This window comes from Ixodes scapularis, unplaced genomic scaffold, assembly GCF_016920785.2.
Source record: "Ixodes scapularis isolate PalLabHiFi unplaced genomic scaffold, ASM1692078v2 PGA_scaffold6__148_contigs__length_123643588, whole genome shotgun sequence".
In the NCBI taxonomy this organism is placed as follows: Eukaryota; Metazoa; Arthropoda; class Arachnida; order Ixodida; family Ixodidae; genus Ixodes; species Ixodes scapularis.
Window position 1 is genome coordinate 65,596,329 of NW_024609881.1, and position 22,609 is coordinate 65,618,937.

At 43.9% G+C, this 22,609-nt stretch overlaps 1 protein-coding gene across 1 annotated transcript; it reads right to left on the reverse strand.

Moving 5' to 3' along the window:
- Positions 1–3,061: 3,061 nt before the first annotated feature.
- Positions 3,062–16,176, reverse strand: LOC121832936. Its single transcript, XM_042294614.1, has 6 exons — positions 16,130–16,176; positions 14,875–14,986; positions 14,470–14,637; positions 6,245–6,377; positions 4,964–5,083; positions 3,062–3,139 (listed from the first exon to the last, which is right to left on the reverse strand). Exons 2-6 carry the CDS (start codon positions 14,967–14,969, stop codon positions 3,077–3,079), a joined length of 579 nt encoding a protein of 192 aa, XP_042150548.1. The 5' UTR covers positions 14,970–14,986; positions 16,130–16,176; the 3' UTR covers positions 3,062–3,076.
- Positions 16,177–22,609: the final 6,433 nt, after the last annotated feature.

The following is a 22,609-nucleotide window of genomic DNA, read 5'->3' on the forward strand; positions in this document are numbered from 1 at the left end:
CCTTTTGTGACTTATTCTTTCTTTTGGCTCATATTTACCTTCCCTGGCCGTAACGTTACCTGGCGCTCCTAAAGTACAAAGGGGCGGTGAATTGGACTCAAGTTGAAAGCCTCTGCGGTCAGTTTCTACTGACGAATTTAAACGTTTGTACTCGAAGCGACACGTATTTCTCAGCCATTAGGCAGGAGCGCTAGGTGCTTATTCTCCCCATTGAGCTGGTCACGTGACAAAGAAATCCCTCTAGGCCGCAACCGCGGCCGAAGCCGCGAGATGAGCAAACCGCTCCTGGGGAACAGGACCATGGCCGCAGAGATTCGCTCCGATAAGAAACCGAATCCTGGAAACGCGCCGCAATGAAGCGTTGTTTACAGAACGCGAAAATGTCACCCTTGCGTTATATCCACCCCTGCGTTGTACGTAATTATCGGACCGATCGTTACAATTAGGACCCTGTACTACGTCCTCCTGGCCGCATAACTCTCATGCCCAAAGCACATAAGTGTAGCTTTCACGATATTTTTAGACAATTATGTAAAGCTTTAAAAAATGGCCTTTTATGCAAGTAAAAAAAGGTTGAGGTACACCTAAGCGTTTCTTGTTAGTTCTGAATGCGAAAGCACGCACGCCGCTCTTCGCTCCCTCTTTTAATCTGCGGCGTACAACGCGCTGACCTTGGGCGTGGAACGGTGAAGCCGCTGCCTCGCGGACACGCAGCACCATCGGGTGAGCAATTGTTCAAACTGCCGTGAGCCTTGCGGCGCGAGGATGGAACAGACAGTAACGTAGTTCCCAGCAGAATGAAGCCCTTCGGTTATTCCATGCGCCGTATATACTCCCACGCGCCGTACAACCGATAAGAGGCGAGCGAACGCGGTGATCACTGATAACATAACAGTGTGATGACACAGTGAGGATAACATCACACAAACTGAGGCGCAGCGGCCAATGGGAGCCTCGTCAACATCCGCCAGCCAATGGGACCGAAGTGTAAAAGAGGCCGTTGGCTAGCTTTGCGCGAAGTGAGAAGAGAGAAGAGAAGATGTGAGAAGAGAGAGTTGAGAAGATGATGAGATGAATAGTTGAAAATGTTAGTTTCCGCCTGCAGGGATTGCATTGACCGGGTGTCCTCAAAAAATTGTTATTTGATTACGTTAAGCTTGTATGGTTGAGTCCCCCTGCATGGTTCCATGCACCTCCATGGTTCCGTGGGCCTCCATGGTTCCGACATAATCCACTAGGTTTGTATAGGGTGTCCCAAAACACGACACGCTTGTATGGCTCTGTCCGCGTCTATCGCTCCGCCTAATCCACTATGCTGGAGCCGGCTTTTTCGCCGGTGTAGGACGTCCCATAATACGAGACGCTTCTATGAGGCTTTTTCCGTAATCCTTCCATCATTAAGATTTTCCAACAGTGTCTTGATTGACGAATGTGTCAGGTGTCTTGCAGGTAATTTTAACGAAGTTTTAGACCGATGTCGCTCTTGCGGGTCACACAAAGTAATTTGACAGAACCAGCAACAATCAAACCGTGACCCATAAGATTGGCGCCCTAGACTGCGAAAAAATCCAGCTGATGGGTGGACCATGACTTCAATTGAGGCGTGTCCGGTGATTGGCCGAAATGAGCGTAATCGGCACCTCCTCCTTTTCAATTGTAAGTTATTTAAAAAATTTCGTGTCTTTTTTATTTATTAGCAACGAAAATTATGTTTTTGACAAAACGAGTTACCGCTATAAAAATAAAAGATTATTTCAGTCCACGGGCGAGCAGAGGGAAAAGACTGATGAGCTGAGAGGCGTGTAAATTAAAAAGCGTTTAATGTGGTATCAACATAAGATGGTGTTGTTGCTGTTTTTTTTTTTTCTGTTCTGAAAAACAAAACTGTGAAATCATGGTGTTTTCCGGTTTTTCGCGGAATTTTTGGTTCCAGGCGTGAACGGAGCTGCAGAAACTGTTCTAGGCTGACGCCTGCAGTTTCTGGTACTCCTGCGCATTCACGTCAAAAAGCTTCCGTCAGACCTCGTCTAGCACGCCGCGATCTTTCCTGCACATTCATCCAGCTTGTCATCCGAGACCCTTTGGCGCTTGTTGTGTACTGAAACATCGGTACACGTCCCTGCGCGAGCCCAAGGTGGCGTTGGTTTCACGCCTAGCCTCCTCGAGCAGGACCACACTTGTGTCATGTATTGGGTTAGCAAAGCGGATTGAACTCTGCGTTCAGTCTCTTACAGTGTTCTGTCTCACATGGTGCGCTACAGCGACACGCAACGATTATTGATCTTCGAAATTCGATATCGTCGCTCACAACGCGATTGGCAATAAACGATGTCAGCAAAAATAAGGTCCGTACAAAGAGTTGCGTTTGACTGCGTTTGACTGCGTTTGAATTCGCTGTATTCGCAAAGTTCAACATGTCTGAGATAGGTAGTTTCGTTGTGCAGAAAGTAAAACCGGGTTTATTTTCTAGAACTAACTTTGTATATTAAATTTACCCATGACTCCTTCAAATGCGATAGCATTTCCTTTGATTTACTTCTTGCTCACTTAAAATTGCAACCCAACGTGATGAAGAGGTTCGGTTGCAATGGCGACGAGACATGCTGACACGTGCGAGAAGATACGCGATAACCAGAAAGCTATCCTGCGCAACTGAAACAAAAGATTTATATGTGCAGTCTGTTGTGTATTGTGTGGCAATTCATAAATAAAATCGATTTGCTTCGATTGACCCGATACAAGTTTCCACAGTGCTCTCACTCTTCATTGGTTTGTAGCACGGCAGATATCAGGACCTGTACTAATGACTGCCGCGAAGAATCATTTAAATTCTGGTAAAATTAAAGCAAAACGACCGGTTAGGTCAAGACTCTGTATTTCGTTTTTCGTGTTATTTTTGCAGCTAAAGCTAAATGAAGTTCATAAAACGTTCTGATAGGCATTTTACCGTAAAATATATTGTAAGTACATATATTTATTGTGATAATTTTTTCTAATAACACTCAATGCGAAAGGCAAAAAGAGACGCTTTTATTGATACTTCTTCAGAGGCATGAATATTTGAGACAGCAATCTTTCACCTTGTAACAGTTGAGGAGACCTCACTGTCAATATTTGTGCAGTTTCCGAACCAGCACCGCTGAAAAAGAGGGAACAATTTTCATGTCAGATTTCTCAAATTTGTCGTGGCGATACACCGAGGAATATTAGCCAGTCGTCAATTTATGCTTGGTACGCGATTCTAAGCACCACGCAGAGGTTTTAATGTAGGATCTCTCAATTACGCGTACTGTCCTGGTTTCGGTTTTTGGAGCATAATATACGTTAAGAAAATCATTCAGCGAAAATCGGACAAGGTTAGCAAGAAGTATGTCTGAATACATGTGTATACATGTATTCACACTTACTTTTGTGTATACATGTGCGAACAACTTAAGACAAAACAAACATACACGTAAACGCACTATATACCGACATAGAAAGAGCGCCTACTGCGTCAATATCACTTTTACGTAGGTTTGAGCTGTTTGCAAGTTGTGACGAACTCTCCCTATTTGTTTTCGGTCCGGTTATAATGTGTGTGCGAGCAACATGTGACATGCCGAATGGGTTTGGTTGCTTTGAACGAGCCATCAGATACCACAGTTCCAATTAATTTGAGCTTTACGTCAGAGAGCGGTTGGTTATTAACATCAGACTAAGAATGCATGAAATGGGTAAGCGGCGCTTGGTCAATCTGCTGTCTCTTCTACGCAGTTCGAATGACTGCTCTTGCTTGTGATCCTCTCTGTTCAATGTGAAATCGGAGGTGGACAGAACTGGGCAGTGTCGCGGTACACACGTACCCCGATAGTATCTTAGAGAAGCGTTTGAGTATCTGTATCTTTCTTTCAAGCTACATGTGAAATATGAATTTGTATCCCAGTTCTAAAAAAAAAAATATCGATGTACCGCTGGTGTTGCAAAACTGTGAGAGGCTTAGTTATCTCGTTACATTCGATGCCGAATTTATGCTGTCCGATTTTTACCATAAATTGAAAAACCATATTTTTGGTGAACCCTCCCATTACCCTTTAGCAAAAAAAGGCCTACATTATATTTTTTTAAAAGTTCGGAGAAAGGTAGATTTTGAAAATTGCACAATAAGCTCCTCTTCATGAACTCCTTCCCACTTTCCAGAATGCAGAGGAAACTCCAGAAAAGAGGAGATGGGGGGAAAGGAAACCTCTAATCATCGAGAGTAGAGGAGCTTAACTTCCTTTGATGGTGCAACAAAGAGAAGTTCAGCTTTTTTTGTCCAATCTATCCACCCTGGGTGACTCAGGTGTACCTGGTAGGACAATTTAAAAAGCACCATCACAGCAAAACCGGCTTTATTTAAGAAAAATGTATTTTGTTAAGCACGGTAGTTGGCATCTAGTCCCAATAGGGGTCGCTGGGGGCGACATTATATTTTCTCACCATTAAAGATAGCTGACTGTATTAGTGCAGCTATCACGGCCTTTTTGAAAAGAAATCTAGAAAGCCTAAAAGAACAGGCTGTGTATAACTGCAGATTTATTGGAGCCGGATGTTACTTGCACATCTAAAGAGTCGAGCTAACTAAAAACATATATAACATCAATTGTCTACCTAGTGTTTGCTACGCGATGATATAGTGCTAAGCCGTTCTTGAAGCACACATAGAGTCGCTGTCAGTTGAAAGATCGCAGGGTAGGGACCATTATGGTGTTGAATCTGAGAGCGTGATCGGCGATTCGACGTTCTCATCCACTGATGCCGAGATCTTATTGGCTACCGAGCAACGGTAAGATGTTCAGTACCCGGCACTTAATGCGTTTCTTAAATTGTTGATGCTCTAGCTCTCCTAACTAACAGGTTCCCTTCTCTGCACTCATCAGAAGCACCCATGCCCCCCAAGCTGCTTGAAAACTTTAAAAAAAAGTGTTTTGGGATATCCTACCTCTCCATTATCCCCGCATGGGTAGCCAAATGGAGCGAAGTGGATTTCTTCCTTTGTTGTGTTGTAACCGTTTTTGGTGGGCACATTATTACTGCACGTTATGACGCAGTTCTCCATACTCTGAAAATATTTGTAGCAAGAAAGGTAGTTAACTTCAAGTATACGTTGTGGGACAAATGTTTGATTACGTTTTCAATATTAATTTAGACCTCAAATTGTGTAGAACATATGTGCACATAACCACAGATGCTACAGCAAATGTCTAAGGGTCTCCGAAAGCGATGGCGTTTTCAATTGAGATCGATGGTCAGCGAATAAGGAGGTGTTGACATATGTTATGCCTATGGGCCTCTAAGATTATTTACTGGGTGGAAACATTAAACTTTAGTGGTACTTGTATTATTTTTTTATGGAAGATAATGTGTTGTGCAGTAGGTTTTATTTTTGATACATGTTTAGAGATTTCATATCCGTTTATGTCTAGGTTTCATTTCCAACGGTCTAGTCTTTATATATGCAATACCTAAGAGGCGTTTGAGGTAATGTGAATAAACAAATTTTAAACAAGTCTTTGTTCTTTCTTACAAAGACCAAAAATTGAGATTGTACTTCTCCAACCATAAAGAACGTCGCTCTATGCGAGCTTGCGCTCTAGAGAGCCTTCATGACACAGCACAGACATAATCGCCATTACTTGAAAGCTAACTTTTCTTAATGGAAACGTGTTTATTAGAGACGACTCAAAAGTTGCCACCCCCCCCCCCCCCCCACCCTCAAAAAAAAAAAAATTTCGTGCACGGCAAAAAAAATTAAAGAAGTGTGCACGCTTCCAAAAAGCGTGAAGTTTGCTGGCGCGCCTGCGCTTTCAGTGAGGGCCTCAAGCATACAAACAGCACGCCTTTCCTCCTCACCTCCCCACTATCGTCCCCTCCTCTTCCTTGTTTTCGGAAGATTGGCGATTGCCAACAACATTGGGGTCTTGACGACAGCCAGCAGAGCGCGTTACTTCGGATCCACGTGATGAGCACGCTTCAAGCCTCTCTCCAAGAACCCAAGTCGTGAATAGCATTTCCCCCAGCGGAAAAAAATATAAAAAAGCAACGTTCTCAAGCGAACCGAAACTGAAGGAAACCATTTATTTCCAGCGACAACAAATGCTGTGGCTGCACAAAACGTGTCCTGTTTGGACAGACATTCAGCATGCTGCGCGCATTGCCGAGAGGTAGGGGAGCGAATTACAGGTGAGGAAAGGTATACAAAGGGAAGAGGAGTGATGCTCACTGCCGATGAGTATTGCTGCGGGTTAATGCGTTGACAGAACGTCTCCGGTGTGATGAAACGGCCCGCAACCTCCTTGGTGACGGTAAAAAAGTCATAGTCGGATTGTGTTTTCCAGCATTGCTCTCCATGTAGCCTGCAAATAAACAAGAATCGATCATTATATGTTTTAAAATAATAAATTGAAATCTGGGTGTGTGCAATGGGAGAAATACGGATGTTTTTATAATAATGCAATTAATCCAAGGGTGCAAGTGGCTGCACTAGAATGTATAAAATATTCCCTGCAGAAGAGGAACAACGGGGACAAAGGAGTAACACCAATCTCCAAACACAGCTAGGTGACTGGTGTACGACAGAAAAGGTTCGCCTGGTCCTGGTATCGAATCAGGGACCTTACTATTTCCAGTGGAGCTCTCTGCCAACTGAGCTAACCAGGAGTTAGGTGTCAATAGAGCAAACGGGTTTATCAACAGCCGCCGGTCGAACACCAACAACCCTAGTGAAAAACAACATATAAGAACTGTGAAAATAATTATATAAGATATATAAGAACATATAGACCCCTTTCGGAGTAGAGCGCCACCTGTTTCACGCAACTGCAACTAGGTCCGCCGCCATCACGCAGGGGTCCCACCAGAACCGCCTGCATCTTACCGCCTACAACGGTGCTGCTTACACTTTGAGTCCCAGGCTGCGCGCGCCGCATCAATATGCCATCGGACTGCTGCGTACCTTTGTGTACGCAGGATGGATACGTTGACGGAGACGGAAAAAGGGTTCGTGTCAGACAAGTTCTAAAGTGTTTAAAAAGAAAAATCTAGTCCTCGTTTTTTACAGAACTTTCGCGGGTTAGACAAGAAAACGCTCTTATCATCCGTAAGCGGAAGCATCGCAAACGATTATATGTTGTAGTAGTGTGGCCGTGTGTCACGCCCCGTCTTTAACTAGAGAGGTACGGCCGAGGTTCAGTGCGCGGCTCACATGCGCGAGCAACTCCCTCCTTCAGTGCTTCTTCACTGCAACCGAGGCCATTTAAGGTACTTGTTCGGCGTGTAGATGCATGATTACTTCTTCCGCAAGTTCGTATCCTTTACTCACGCCGGTAAAGAGTTTTCCAGAAAAAAGACGTCGGGTGTACAGACTAAACGGAGTGCACACCGAATCTGAAGATCACTCGAACCCGCCTTGCGATCGTGGGAAATATTGGAGTGGTGGCCTGAACAGAGTGCCAAGGCCGTACCGCTGGACGTTTAGGGACGTTACGCTACTAATCAGTTTGAAAATTTGTGAGAATGCAGCCAAAGAGTTGGTGTTTAGAGCTTGTTCAACAATTGTTATTCTGTTCAACGGTTTTTATTCCTGAACGCATTGTATGTTCTTCTTGGGTCGTCTTCTTGCTTCGGTAGCAGGAACCCTTGATGCAGAAACTTCCTGCACTGAATGGAATATAAAAAAAACACCGGTTTTACACTCCAAACAGCTGTGCATATTTTCTGTGCAAATAAAATTCTGTTCCAGTACACTTTTTTTTTTTTTTTTTGCAATGCCTCAGTTTGAGTGGGTTCAAACAAACGTGGTACGTTTACAAACGCCGTGAAATAAACCCAATACATCAGTGGTTCTGGAAAGTCTACTCTGTAGCTTTGTGAGGAATGCCACAAACCGCGTAACTTCTAAGTCTTCAAAAGGTTACCGAGGAAGGAATTTAAAATGGCCTGCCTGCCACCCACCCCCACAACCTTTTCTACTGTTTTGTACGATTTGCGATTGCGATTTCTTAAACGCTCAAGGTTTTGACTCGTGAGGCACCTTTTGCAGTTACTGGTACGCGCTCGTAAGTTTATTGGAGGGGTACGAAAAACGAAACGAGCGAGTTCTCGGCTGCCGCCGAACGACAAGCTCACGACGGGGGCAGCGTACCGGGTCGTTCGGAGTGGCCACGCTAAAAGGGCGATCACCATGATTAACTGTAGTAAAATTATGGAAGGTTACTAAAAAAAATTACTACAAAACAAGAAAGAACTTGCCTGGTCCGTGAGTAGTTAGCCTTTATCGATGCGGGGACCACGTATGCTTCGACGAAGAAGTTGTCGCTTCTTTCCATGCACCGGTCTGTGCCTGACCGGCTCCTGTAAAACTGCTCCACCTCACTGTCACTTATATGTCGCAGTATCGATAGATCATTAGTCCAACAGTTGATCGGGAAAACACCCGCACAAGCCAAAGCTCGAAACGCTACGGCGGCTAGGCTGCGCGCCGACCGGTCGAACGAGTCCAACCCTGCGTAATGGCGGCGACCACCGAATGATTCAAGATATTTTACTATTCCGGCTAAATTTGTTTAGTGTTGCCAAAATTCCGAAAGGGGTCTATAGGAAACTTTTCACAAGTTTCTTATATTTCTTGTGTAGTTCTTATATATCTTGTATGATTCATATGTGTTTATTGGACGCAGAAAATTCTCAAACAAATGAGATTTTTCAATACGGAAGGGTAAATGGCCTGCACATTAAGGTAATTATAATAACGAAATTAATGGAAAGGTGCAAGCGAGCTGGAAAAGAATGGTGAAAATAATCGCTGTAGAAAAAGAGAAAGCTCAGGCAGCACCGAGTTCTGGGCCAAAACATGGCTTGCGTCTGTAAGTTTAGGGCATCGAAAAGCCCGAAGAAGCCAAAGTAGAGCCAAACCTGACCTCCCTTGGCAACAGTCTGGGTATTTTGGCCCTAATTTGCCAAACATTTGCCAAACTTAGGCTTCACTGCCTGGTAGTTCGGCTGTCATCTGGAACCTTTGAGCCTAAATCGCCTAACAAATGCCAGATTTAGGGTTGCGCCCCTGTAGTTCGGCAGATCTTCGGCATTTTTGGGCCAAAATCGCCACACTAATGCCGAAGTTATGCTTCACGTTTTGGTAGTTCGGCTGTCATCTGGCCCATTCGGGCCAAAATTGCCACAGATGTGCCAGAGTTAGGCTTACTACCTTGTAGTTCGCTTGACATCTGGCATCTTTGGGCCCAAGTCGCCAAACAAGTGCCAAAGTTAGGCTTCGCTTCCCGATAGTTCGGCTGTCATCTGGCAGCTACGGGCCAAAGTCGCCAAAAAAATGCCAAAGTTAGGCTTCGCTTCCCGATGCTATAGCTTGGCTGTCATCCGGCAGCTACGGGCCAGAGTTGCCAAACAACTGCCAGAACTTGGCTTACTTCCTTAGAGTTCGGCTGATGAGGGATTTGATGTACGCGGGTGGTCTTCATCTTAACTAAATATAAATCAAGTTTTATTCGGCTGGCAAATTTACCTTATTTTGGGTGTCTCTTGATTTCTCCAGTCCAAAGGTTGGCTGAATGTTTTCACGCGGCTAGACCAGGCTTTGCAAACGAAAATTGTGCCGGATCTTGTACTCGCGCGTAGGCTCACGCCAATGTCGGGACGCGCCGTGAGACTGGTTCGGCATTAAGGCGCGTTCACTCCGACGATGCGATCTAGTCACGCGATAACTTTCATCGCAAAAACGACCATCGCGGGCAAAAAGCGACGGGATTTGAGCAGTCGCTTGCTGACCCGACTTTTTGCGATGCGCTCTTGTCGGGGGCAGGCCGAGCCAATCAACGGCGTTCGGAGCGAGAGTTTTTGAGAAGCGACTCGCCAACGAAGGTGTTGCACTCGCTCATCACGCACGCCAGATTGATCATCTATTTTTTTTATTTTTTTTTTAATGCGATTTAGTCGGATCGCGTGACTGCTTACATCCCCGGAGTGAATCCGCCTTTACAGAAAATGCTGCCATTGAGCGTCTCCACGTCTCCACAAAATATGTCATTATTAAGCAGCGTGCGTGTCTTGCACTGTGATTGAGCACTGTCAAATCCTAGCGATAACAAAGAGCGGAAACGACCGGGGCTCCGTGGTGCGGCTCCCGCATCGCACTTGGTGAATGAGAATGAAATCCCGGAACTTGAACTATTTTAGCGTGTCGGCACCTTTTAAAAATTTAGAAAGTGGAGACACAAAAGAGACGATACAGACAGGACTATCTTTCATCTTTAACAACATTTATATTCGGCTTCAAGCTCAAAGCCCGCCCGCTCCATGGGAGTACCGGAAAGGGAAATCTTGGGGGAAGGGGAGGAAGCAGAGGAAGTGTACGCGATCCCCCTGTCTTGCGGGGCCAGGTACATCGGGCAAACGGGGCGATGCCTCAACGACCGACTCCGAGAACATCAAATGGATGCCGAAACAGCTGCTTCGGATTCTAAGCACCCGATTATCATTCACGGAATAAAATGTCCCGGCTGCGCTCCTAATTTCGCCGGCACGACAGCCATGGGAATCAGTGCGAACGAGACGGGAGAGGAACAATTGAGGCCTATCGGATGGCGACAAGCTCGCAAAACAAAGCAACCCTTCCATTTCGCTCTCAAGAAAGGAGATTATCTTTCTGAGTGCCACAATGGAAGCCGATCGCTGACAGACTAGGTAAGGCGACAAGGTCACCGGTAAAAGCGGCCTTTCCTTTTATGCGTTGTTGATGCCCCTTCGACCTCGCCTTTTGCAAATCCTCCCCAACTGCTTTTGTGTCTTCGTGTGGCTGTCAGCGAGCGCGACAGCCGCCTTAGGCAAATCAAAAGGGTGGAGCGAAATGCGTCACCAGGCATGACCTCTCTACGTAGGGCGCGTAGGACAAAAACGTTTGGACGAAAATTTGTCACATGACTTTCTCCGTCACGCTGATGGGACCTCTGGAGCTGTTGTTTTCGCCGTTTGTCTGGTTATAGAAATAGGCGGGCCACGTAGGTCCGGTTTTCGACCTGCGCTCTTCAGTGTTCTGTTGCTTTCGTGCGTTGCAGACGCGGCCGTGCTTTTTCGTCGTAAACGGTCGGAATACGTCCATGCCAATTTGTCGGTAACAGCCATTTTTTTCACCGGAGTTCATGGAATACTTGTGATGTGTTTGTTGGACACGCTTCGACAAAACTGCTGATCGGCGACGACGAGACATCAGCGGAATGTGCGCAACCTTCTTTCTCGAATGTTTTTGTGGGGTGCCTGAGTTGGATTATGCATCTATCAAAGATTACATGATATCGCTCTTTTATTAGTAAGTACACTGAAAGCATTCTTCTTTTAGTAGTCTTGTTTTCTTCTCAATCTCCGCGGTTTTGTGTGTGATGAGTTATGCTTGACATGAGGACAGTGTTAATTCTATTTCGTAATTTGCTTTTCGTTTTACAGAGAAGCGTGGTCTTTGTAAATATGTCGAAAATGCACTGTGTGTGATGATAGTGGTTTAATAAACATCTGGGAGCGATTGAAAAAATTTTGTTTATCTGTATATGTGATTGTATATGCAACAAATGATATGCAGCGTACACTTACATGCATGACATTCGGCCAATACGGACTAGACGCATCGTAGGGTATTCGCACAATATTGCGCGAACGCTAGGCCGGGGCGAAACAGTTGTACGGAAATTCCTGCCGGATATCAAACGGTGGTGGAAAAATGGACATTTGAGCGATATTGGAACCGACTTTCGGCCGGCACTGGCACGATACTGCAAAGTATTGCCGTGCTGCTTGGCAACGGAAGTGATGACATCTTACCATCGTGTTTCCAACGCTTATTTAATTTAATTATCTTCTGGGACGCTTGAAAGAGCAATTCTGTGACACACCAGAGATATTCGAAACTTGGGCAGGCCTCTGGGCTTTCTTTGCCACTTTTGGCACTCATTTGGCACTTCAGGAGGTAACCAGAGAAGAGCCAAACTTCGGCATGCCCCAAATCGCCAAATTAAGATTTACTGCCTCAGTTATGCTCAAGTCCGGCACTTACTTTGGCAGAACTGTGGCGCACCAAAGAGAAGCCAAACTCAGTATCTTCGAAATACCCAAATTAGGCGTTGCTTTGGCAGTTAAGGCTCAAGTCTCTCACTTACTTTGGCAGAAGTGCATCGGACCAGAGAAAAGCCAAACTCGGCGAGGACGAAATACCGATATTAGACGTTGCTTTGGTAGTTATAGCTTAAGTATGGCACACTTCGGTACTCCTGTGGGGTACCAGAGAAAAGCCAAACTTTGCCGTGTCCGAAGTACCCAAATTATGCATTGCTCTGGCAGTTATGGCTGAATTATGGCACCAACTTTGGCGCTCCTCTGGCGGACCAGAGAAACGCCAAACCTTGGCATGCCCCAAATTCCCAGATTAGGATTTACTACGGCAGTTATGGCTCAAGTATGGCACCAAATTTGGCGCTCCTCTGGCGGACCACAGCAACGCCAAACTTTGGCATGTCCGAAATACCCAAATTAGGCGTTGCTCTGGCAGTTATTGCTCAAGTAGGGCACTACTTTGGCACTCCTGTGGTGGAGCAGAAAAAGCCAAACTTTGGCACGTCCCAAATACCGAAATTAGGCGTTGCTCTGGCAGTAATGGCTGAAGTATGGCACACACTATGGAGCTCCTCTGGCGGACCAGATAAACGCCAAACCTTGGCATGATCCGAAATCGCAGGTAAGGATTTACTGTGACAGTTATGGCCTAAGTATGGCACCAACTTTGGCGCTCCTCTGGCGGACCAGAGAAGCGCCAAACCTTGGCATGCCCCGAATTCCCAGATTAGGATTTACTATGGCAGGTATGGCTCAAGTATGGCACCACATTTGGCACTCCTCTGACGTACCAGAGAAGAGTCAAACCTTGGCATGCCCTAGGATCTCCCAACTAAGGCTATAGTTAGGCACCGTACTTTGGCACTGATGAGTGTCATGGTGCAAAAACATAACTGCGCCAAAGTTGGGCCCTTATGATTACCGGACCTTTGCCCAAGTTGGGCATTTTTCTGGCGTGCTACCTGGGAGGGGACAAAGTACAAACACAAATCTCAACACAGCTAGGAGAAAGAACTGTGTTTAGAGATATGTGTTTGTCCTTTGTCCACCTTGTTCTTCTTCTCTAGGGAATGTTTTCATAGCGGATGTTTTCCTGATTCACGAGGTTATAATAATAATACAACATTTAAATTTTTAATGAACCCACCCGAAGAGAGGAAAAAAGTATCCTTCCACTAGCGTCAGGCAGCCGATATACTAATGCCTCTTTAATTGGAGTAATTCTTCAAAATGCGTGGCTACGAAAATTCTAAGGGCCCTCTCACACTGAAGCAACACGACGGCAACAGCAACACAACACGTTGTCCAAGAATCGTGCAACTTGCTGCTCCCTTCCCATGTTGTCCGAAAACCCTGTTACTTCGCGGCAACACTAGCACAACATGGATGACAGCGAAAAAGTTACCTTGGTGTGACAGCTTTCCTAAACAAAAACAGAAGCAACTTGTGTTGGACAACGTGTGCTGCTCTGATGACTGGCTGTGCGAATTTCGGGCCGATAACAAGACAACACAGATAGCTTTAAGGGCAGAGGTGATTTTCTGTCAACGTCCTTTTCTTACGAGCTTACTAAAATAAAGGCTTAGAAAACGTTATCGAACAATAATTAAGGCTGTCGTGCAGCTAAAATAGTTTTATGAATGTTTTTACTGCATAATTATGGAAACTGCTTGTCGAAATGGTCAAAGCGGCGGTCGTGAACGTTCAGACTGGTGTTGAAATTGGAACTACCGATAGAACCACCTAACATTACTGCTAGTGAAATAAAATGGCAGCTTATACTCGCCTGCTGATAACGTATAATTAATTTAACGAAAAAAACATAGGTTAAAAATAAAAGCATTAAAACGACCGCTATGATAATGAGTTGGCTTACACTAAAACACCGACGGACGTACTAGGACTCTAAAAAGAGAGATTATTTGTCACGTTTAATGCTTATTTGTCACGTTTAAAGTCCATATAGCGGCCATAATTTGTTTATTTCGAGGATAACAGCACAACCACAATACTATGTATTTCCGTTGTGAACTTGCAGCCTCGTTGCCTGTCCAATGAGAGGTGAGCTGCAAGTTCCTTTCAACTATTGCTGACAGCTTAAGGAACATAGTGCGCGTATTATGTTAACGCTTGTCTTCATTCGTTTGGTGGATTCAGCTACCCTTTAAGTGAACTACAATTTAAGTAACTACGATTGGAAGTAACATCCCCGTATACTGGCAAACGATACATTCAAAATTCGGGTGAAATAATAGCATAGGAAATATCAAGGGTCAAAAGAAGAATAAAGGTTCGATGATACCAGTGACTAAGAAAGTTCAAGCAAATACTTACTTCAAAACAAATTCCATCTGCACCTCACTACAATTCGAAAACACGAAAGGTGGTCTAATTGGCCATGCAGAGTTCATAATGTATTTCTCTGGGTACTTGCAGTCAAGAGCACCAGGATGATTCGGGATATATTCCAAGGGACCACTTCCATCGTGCGTGCACCCGAGCCTGCGAAAATATTGTTCATGGTAAAAAAAAAAATACATCTAATACTCAACACTATAATCAGGGACAGATTAACAAACGCAAAGCAAGGCTCATTATGGTCACGCTTCTTATCGGCGCTTATCGCATTGTCCGTAGCGATGATAAAAGGCATGGGATTCACTAAGGGTGACTAAAAAAGCTCTTCCCGGGTGATACGCTGAGCACATGTGTTTATAAAGGTAGTGACAAGATACTTACAAATGCCCGATTTCGTGGACTATTATGGTGAAACTATTGTAAAGAGCAGGTCGTTCCTCGGAAATTGCTACATTGAAGCCTTTCGCGCACACCATTCCTGGATGGCTGAGACCTGGAAATAATAATCCATCTGTTGCTTACCAAATACATTCAATACCGGTTTTTTCAAGCTGTAAGAATACGCTGTGATGTGAAAATCCTCTTCTTTGGAAAAGCAGCTATTTAGAATTATGAGACGTCAGCCACTTAAACTTAAAAATTAGCCGAGGCGTGACCACTTGTGCGAAATTCTCGAATGCCATGGATACAAGCCGTATCTGAAATTTGGCGTTGTGCTTACAGGAAAAATTTGTTTTCAGAAAGATACAAGCAAAGCAAACACGCAAAAAAACATCTACATTTACTTTTTTTAGCGCAAAGCTATATTACGAATAACTAAACGCTCAGTCTTTGGCCAAATGTAGCGCTCGGTGCTCGAACCTGATGTTAAAGTTTTAGAACTTTAGCATCAGGTTATGCTCAAAGATTATGAACAGTTTTAGGAAATTCACAATAGGACGAGAGCAGTCGAAGAAGTCGAGCAACGCACGAAAATGGGTGACGTCGGCTACCAAAAACAGGACTCCTCTTGCCAGTGTAAAATTCAAAAAATTGCTTTAAACTTTTGAATCTGCAAACAGTGACTTTTAAAACTTTGGCATCAGGTTGTACCGTTAGAGGGCACTAAGAGTTGGGCAACGCGTAGGCTGTCTTGTCATGAAAATCACAATTTTTTTTGCGAACGCACGTACACATGCGGTCTTAAAGTTTTACGCAGAATAAAAATGTACCGTCATAATTTGTTGTTGATTTTCGCGTTTGGTCTTTTAGAAATCTCACCACGTATATAAGTGAAATTTCCAAGAGATATTCGTTGAATGTGATTTTTATGTGCATCATCTGACGAAAACCCTTCTTGTCAAATTTTATTTGTGAATTAAGTAGCCAAAACGTGCTTTAAAAACATTTTGAACTTGAGTTTCTCCAACTGCTTCAAATCAAGCGATGTTAAGTTTATGCAGCAAAGGCCATCTTCTGTGAAAACGGCTACCAACTTCCAAATCCCACTCAGTAATTCGTGTTACTAACTAGCAAAACGGCGTATATCATTCGTTATTCGTTAGACATCTCTGAGAAATAACTGGTTAAACTCCGATTTTCTCAAGATTCAGCATAAATCTGTTGTCCGAAAAATCTCCTGACTCCCTTCTCTTACCGATAAGATCACGAGATAATTTCTCAGTCTTCTTGTAACGTATCCCAAAGCGGCGCCTGAAATGCAATTATAAAAATACTAATTATGCGCATTCCTGCTGCTATGAATATTAGTCACATGAAACGGTTTGTGTACACATAATTTGTGCTTTTTAAGCTTTACATGTCCTTTCTTAGAAAAGCCGTGAAAGCTACACTTATGCAGTCTCGGCAGGTGAGTTACACGGCGATGGGGACGTAACAGAGGAGCTGTCACGATAAGTAAGATTATTAAATAAAACCTGTGAATGAACGTTTAGTTTTGTAAGAAAAGAACATATCAATCTCAATTAGAATGTAGTTGAGCGTCATCAAAAAGCAATAAATTAGTCGATTTTTGAAAATTTTGGAACATTTCGGAAGGGTTATGGCGCGCCGACGTTACCGCCCGTAAAATCGGTGCAATGTTCTCGGATGAGAATATAATCGTCTGAGTTTACCCGTCACCAGCCCTGACAATTAAAAAAAAAAAAAACTCGATTTTGAATTTAATATTTACCCGTGGCCCTTAACAGGCATAGGCCATCGCTTTGAACCCAAGGTGGAGATATGCAAAAAGATTGAGCATCAGGAAAAGCATAATTTTTTTTTTGTATTTAGAACATTAAGATACCGCAGGAAATATTAAATATCCGCTAAACTCACTATACATAAACAATCGACAAACTCGAAGAGTTTACTTAACCTTTGTAAGAGAAATCTTGTTTCCAGGAAATTGTGTCGTAATGTCTGCTTACATGAAATTTTAAAACCGAAACTGCGACGATTGCGACCACCTAATACTCACAATATGAGATCACTAGGATTCGCATAAATAAAGGGCATTGATATTATCGGAAATAATACATGAATAAGATGTAGCATGCAGCGCGTATTAGCCGAAGTTATGCACCTCACCCCTCGTTTTGAGGGGCAACAAAACTTTTTTACACGTTTCTTGTCGGTTTGCCGTAAAGTCCATTTAAGCGGCAAAATAAAAAAGAGAGCATGTTTCAATTTTTGATTGAAATGCTATTCACACAAGCTTGCTGGCACGAGTCCGACCGAAGTACGAGGGTAGCAAAAATGGCAATGCAGGCGAGTTTGTTCATCACTAGGTAAGGTAAATACAGCGTAGAGAAAGACGAAGACAAAGAGGAGACAGGTATCAGCGCATATGGGTCCTCTCTTGAACACATATCGGTTAGACACATACAAGCAGATATGTGTGTAAATAGATACCGCCTCCTAATAACTTAACTATGCCAAAATAAAATAAAGATGTATTTTTTAAAGAAAACATGAAAATGTATTTTTGCTTTGAACGCATAATCTAGATGGTGTTTGCATAATGTGTGAGGAACGCTTATATGCTAGTAGTACGAATGATACTGATGACCTAAGAAAAACATATCAAAGCTTTGCAGGTCACGGTTTGGAGGTTAAAACAACTCCTCCTCGGGCGTTTTTCGCCTAGCTAAAAACTGCCAGCTTACAAGAATTTACTATGCCCAATTTTAGAATATGGGAAGGTTGTTTATGATTGAGTCGGCTTTTTTTTTTGTCGGCGTTTTGTTAAGGTTCGTTGTTCTAGCGCTCGTCGGTGGGTTCTTTATGCCATTCGTGTGTGCTCCGTCTTTACCTTCTCTTGTGCAAAAATAGAGTGAAAACTTTTCGGAATCCAACTATTTCAAATGAATTGAATGCAAATATCAAATCGATTTATCCAATAGTTTAGTTTTGACAAGAGTTCAAGTGAAAAAACCTTGTGCATTTTTAATCAAAACTAAACTCAAAGCCTCAGTGGTCATAATATATATATATATATATATATATATATATATATATATATATATATATATATATAAATCTCAAGGGCTTCAAAGCTGAATTTATTTTCGTTTTTGTCTTATCTATATATATATATATATATATATATATATATATAAGACAAAAAAGAAAATAAATTCAGCTTTGATGCCCTTGAGATTTAACGCCTTCTTTTTCAACAGTGAGTTTTGGTGGTTTCGCAGCTCCAGCATTGTGGCACACATTAAGCGACGAATGAGGTTCGCTACACAGTTAAACGGTCAGCACATCAGACACTGTAGAAAAAACGTTTTGCATGTCGCCGAATGAAAGTGCGTAAAATAGAGGAAGCCGTGGGCATTTCTCGTCACCCAGTAAATAATATTTTACGTAATGAATCGAATTGAAAACAGAAACTTTCCGTAAGATGGTTGTCGCATTTTCTTAATGCGTAGCAAATGATCTGCCTTCGATATTTTCTCCGATTAGAAAAAAAATAACAGAATGGAAGTTTGAATTCCCTCACACTTTATATTTTTCCCGAAACTCATTATGTCTTGGTTAGAAAGAGATTTCGGTCGAATTAAAAGGCAACAGAGGAATTCAATTGCATATTTAAGTGTCTCGAAGCAATTCCTTTCCAAGAGTGAATAGAAAAGCTGCAAAGACCTTGCATCAAGGGCATTCATCTTCGAGGGGAGTCTGTTGTCAAATACCAAAACTTGAAATGGTTTTGTTTTCATTTCATATTCATTTTGGAAAAGTTTCGGATATATCCCACTGTACTCCCAGGAAACACTACTAGCAGAGGAGGTTCCCTGTATTGGTAAAATGTTATTTCGCTTCGTAAAAATTAACGACGTAGTTGCGGAGATCACACCATATGGGGTAAAGTGTCGAAGGCGACTCGAGAATTCGAGACGAGCACTGCGTAATCACTCGAGTTAGGCTCGTGAGAATAATCAGCTAGACGAACATTTGAGTAGAAGTTGCCGTCTAATCACTGCGGTAAAGTGAATAGCCCAACTCTACAGGGTGATTCAAGGAGAGGCCAGGCTCTTTAAATCCACCGCCAAATTCGGTTTCTTAACCTATCGCGCTACGACTTTGTGCAGCGTTGCCCACAAATGGTGCCTTATTTTTTTTTTGTAAAATTTGCAAAGAGCGAATTTACCTGACGAAAAAGTAAAGAAAGAAAAAGGCTTAGCTCCTATGGAAACGCAGCGACGCCGCCGGTCTTCACACAACACGGCGCCGTTTCGAACGGGAGACAGCAGATGGCGCTGCGAACGCCGCCAACGAACGAGCATACGGTGCCGAGAGCCGGCGTCTTTAGGAGACGAGCTTTTCGACTCAAAAGCGGCACGCGTTCCGCAGGCGGCGACAGTCCCAGCAACAAAACCAGGCGTGGTAACAACAAGGAACTACAGTTCCTTGCCTGCTAAAGACGTCGTATGCTCGTTCGTCGGCGGGAGTTGGCGTCGCGACCGCTTGCGCCATCTCTTGTCTCCCGTGCGAAAGGGCGCCGTGTTGATTGGAGACCAGTGGCTGCGTTTCCATAGAAGCTAAGCCTTTTTATTTCTTTACTTTTTCCTCAGCTAGGTTCGCTCTTTGCAAATTTTACAAACAGAAATGTACCATCTGTGGGCAACGCTGCACAATATTGTAGCGCATTAGGTTAAGAAACCGAATTCTGCGGTCGATTTAAAGAGCCTGGCCTCGCCTTGAATCCCCCTGTAGTAATACCCCTCTGGCCTCCGCCAAGGGTTTGCCACTTGCCTGCCTAGAATCCGTAATAGAAGATGTTGCCCCTTGTTCCGGCTACGAGTTGAAGGAGCAACAGTACTCGTTTCCGTAAAAACAAAAAAAAAAAGGAAAAAAAATTCTACGACTGCTTTTGTGTTGAAATAAAAGCTAATCTGTGCTTTGGGGGGTTATGAAAGTCAAATATTTGATCTAAGCAGTGCGTAATTTATTGTAAGCCCAAAAATTACGACCGCCTTAATCTATCATATATCCTTCGGGAGCATTGAATTGCCATAAGGAACTAGGATATGTTATCTCTACCTCAACCGCAACACTAGACCTCAGGCTGAATTACGTGATCTTGCTTACCCAACAAGCATCAAGTAGAAATCGGCAGGCCTTGGGAACGTGGTGTTTTTGGTGAATTGCCCAAAGCCTTTTAGTGAGTCAAACGCTGAGACTAAATTATCTTCTTCCACAAGAAAATACTCATCTTCTTTTGTCTGTAAACATAAAGAATTAGACGAAAATATTTATATTATATTACTTTCTCAATCACAAATTAGACCGCCATAGAAAAGGGCGCTTGGTTATCATCGAAAAGTAGTACTTTCTAGATGCAATGATGTCTCAGGGTCCAATGCTTATAAAAATGTGCAATGCTTGTCATTGAGTCTACTACGTAAAATAAGCTAAATGAAACATACAGGCCGTTGCGAAAACGAATTAGAAAGGAGCTAGTTTTGTTTTGACAGCGCGATCTGTCACGACAAAAATTAAAATTGTACAAAATTGATATAGAAAACGGAAGGTTACTTCGAAATAAAACCGACGGCTTCGACTGCGCGAACAGAAGCGATTTCGTAACTTTCATTTAGACCGATAAAACCCCAATTGCTCTTGATTGACACAATCACTTTGAGATATATGTCTTCGTTTTCTTATTTATATACACTGTGTTATGTAATCGCGACATAAAAATTCTGCAAGGTCATGGCGGAAATAAGTGGTTTATTTGTTACCCTCATCGAACCATAGGAACCCTTCTTCGCAACACAGACCGACGCTCCTTTCTTACCTTGTTCGGTGCACCGACATACCATCAGATATAAAATATGTGTGCAGGCACGCACTAGCACCCCCCCCCCCCTCCCCTCCCTCCTTTCAGGCTTGTTCGAAACCATTCCTCTGCGTTCGATTAGAGAGATACCATTTGCTTGCGACGACCGTATCTTGGTTTTATTTCTCACACATCACACACTGGTACAACGAATCGACTGCAACTCTTTTCACACACTTAGTTCTCCGGCTAAAGCTCTCAGCAATGGCTACACTTCAAAAAAAGCTTTAGCATAGCTCGAAAACTAAAAAAAAAAAGGGAAATGACGCCACTGTGAAAACATACTTCAATCTTCGCCAGTTTTCTAACTTTATTAGCCCATTTCCGGCCTCGCGCACGTACGGCACCCCGGTTTCCAACTTGAAGCAAGACAACACTTGTTTGGGCCTCGTCTCTCTCGATTAAATCATTGAACGTAAAGGGGTTCGGGTGCGATCCTCCAAACATGGCTTTAATTTTTCGATGCCATGCTTCCATATGATGGTTGGATCTGGATCCCTTGTTTTCGTGATGGTTCCACCGTTCCAGTTGGAAAATGCCCTCATCCAAGTCGCGTCAAAGTAATCAAGTAATCCATTAAGCTCCGGAATACCGAGCAATATACGCCCCGACGCAGAAACGCCCAGGGGCGAGGGATGTCAGATGGCAAAACAAAGGAAAGTGCCACGAGCTGAGGAATGAGCGCCCTTAGCTGGCCGTTTCTTGGCTATGCGCTTTGGAGCCCAGCCCCCTAAACGGAAGCCCAAACTTTTTGCACAGAAATGAAAGTAGCACCCGCGATGAGCAGCTTGGGGAAACACGACGCGCAGACCACTAAAAAGCGCGAGCTCAAAATTCGTCATGAAACGTTCAGGGGTCCAGGAAGTAATCCCAGCAGCTGTAAATGTAATTATCGCCCTTCAAACACACGGGCATAAATTTGTAGCTAGCCGACCCGACAACAAAAAGCAAAGGGCTGCGCTAGGCACTCCGTCAGTTAGAACATGCAGAGTTACAAGTTGGTCACACATGTAAGGTACAACAAAAAAAGTCCCGTCCGCAAAAAAATAATTTGAACTGACGACAGCCGTTGCATGCCATGTCATATTGCGAAGGCAACAATTCAAACGAGGTCTCTGCGGTCGTCGATGATAAAGAAGGGCTCCGCTCTTTTTGTCTTTTTGTGGGCGCAGTAGTCTTGCGGAGTGTCGGCTGATGAAGGAACCGGTGGCTGCGATGAGCGCCTTTCTCGATACATCAAATCCTTCAGGCTGGCAATCGTGGGCATATCCGCTGCTTCTTCATCAGACACCTAAAATAAATTTAGTTTTTTCGTTTAGGAAACTTTGCATGATACCCAGGCAGCACAAAATGAACGGCCGGGCAATGGCTGAAGCATTTTGGCCAGTCACATTTCCTCCGGCCTAAGGCTGGTCAAACTACTATGCCCGAACATGGCTGTGGGCCTTGGCCAAAGACTTGAGGGGACTGGCTGTTGGAGGCTGGCCGATGACCTGTAGCAGGACACAAGCCGAAGGCTAGCAAATAAAGACCGGCCAAAGACTTTGGTATGGACAGAGGCCAAAGGTTAGCATCCGTGCACTGGCCAATGCCATGTAGCCGAAAGCAAGCCGAAGTTGCGCAACAGGACATTGGCCAATCAGCTGCGATTGAAAGCTGGCCGGAGTTCAGCAAATGGAGGCCGGCCGAAGACTTGTGTCAGGACACAGGCTGAAGGTTAGCATCTGGGCACTGGCCAATGCCGTGTGGCCGAAAGCAAGCCGAAGTTTAGCAACAGGGCATCGGCCG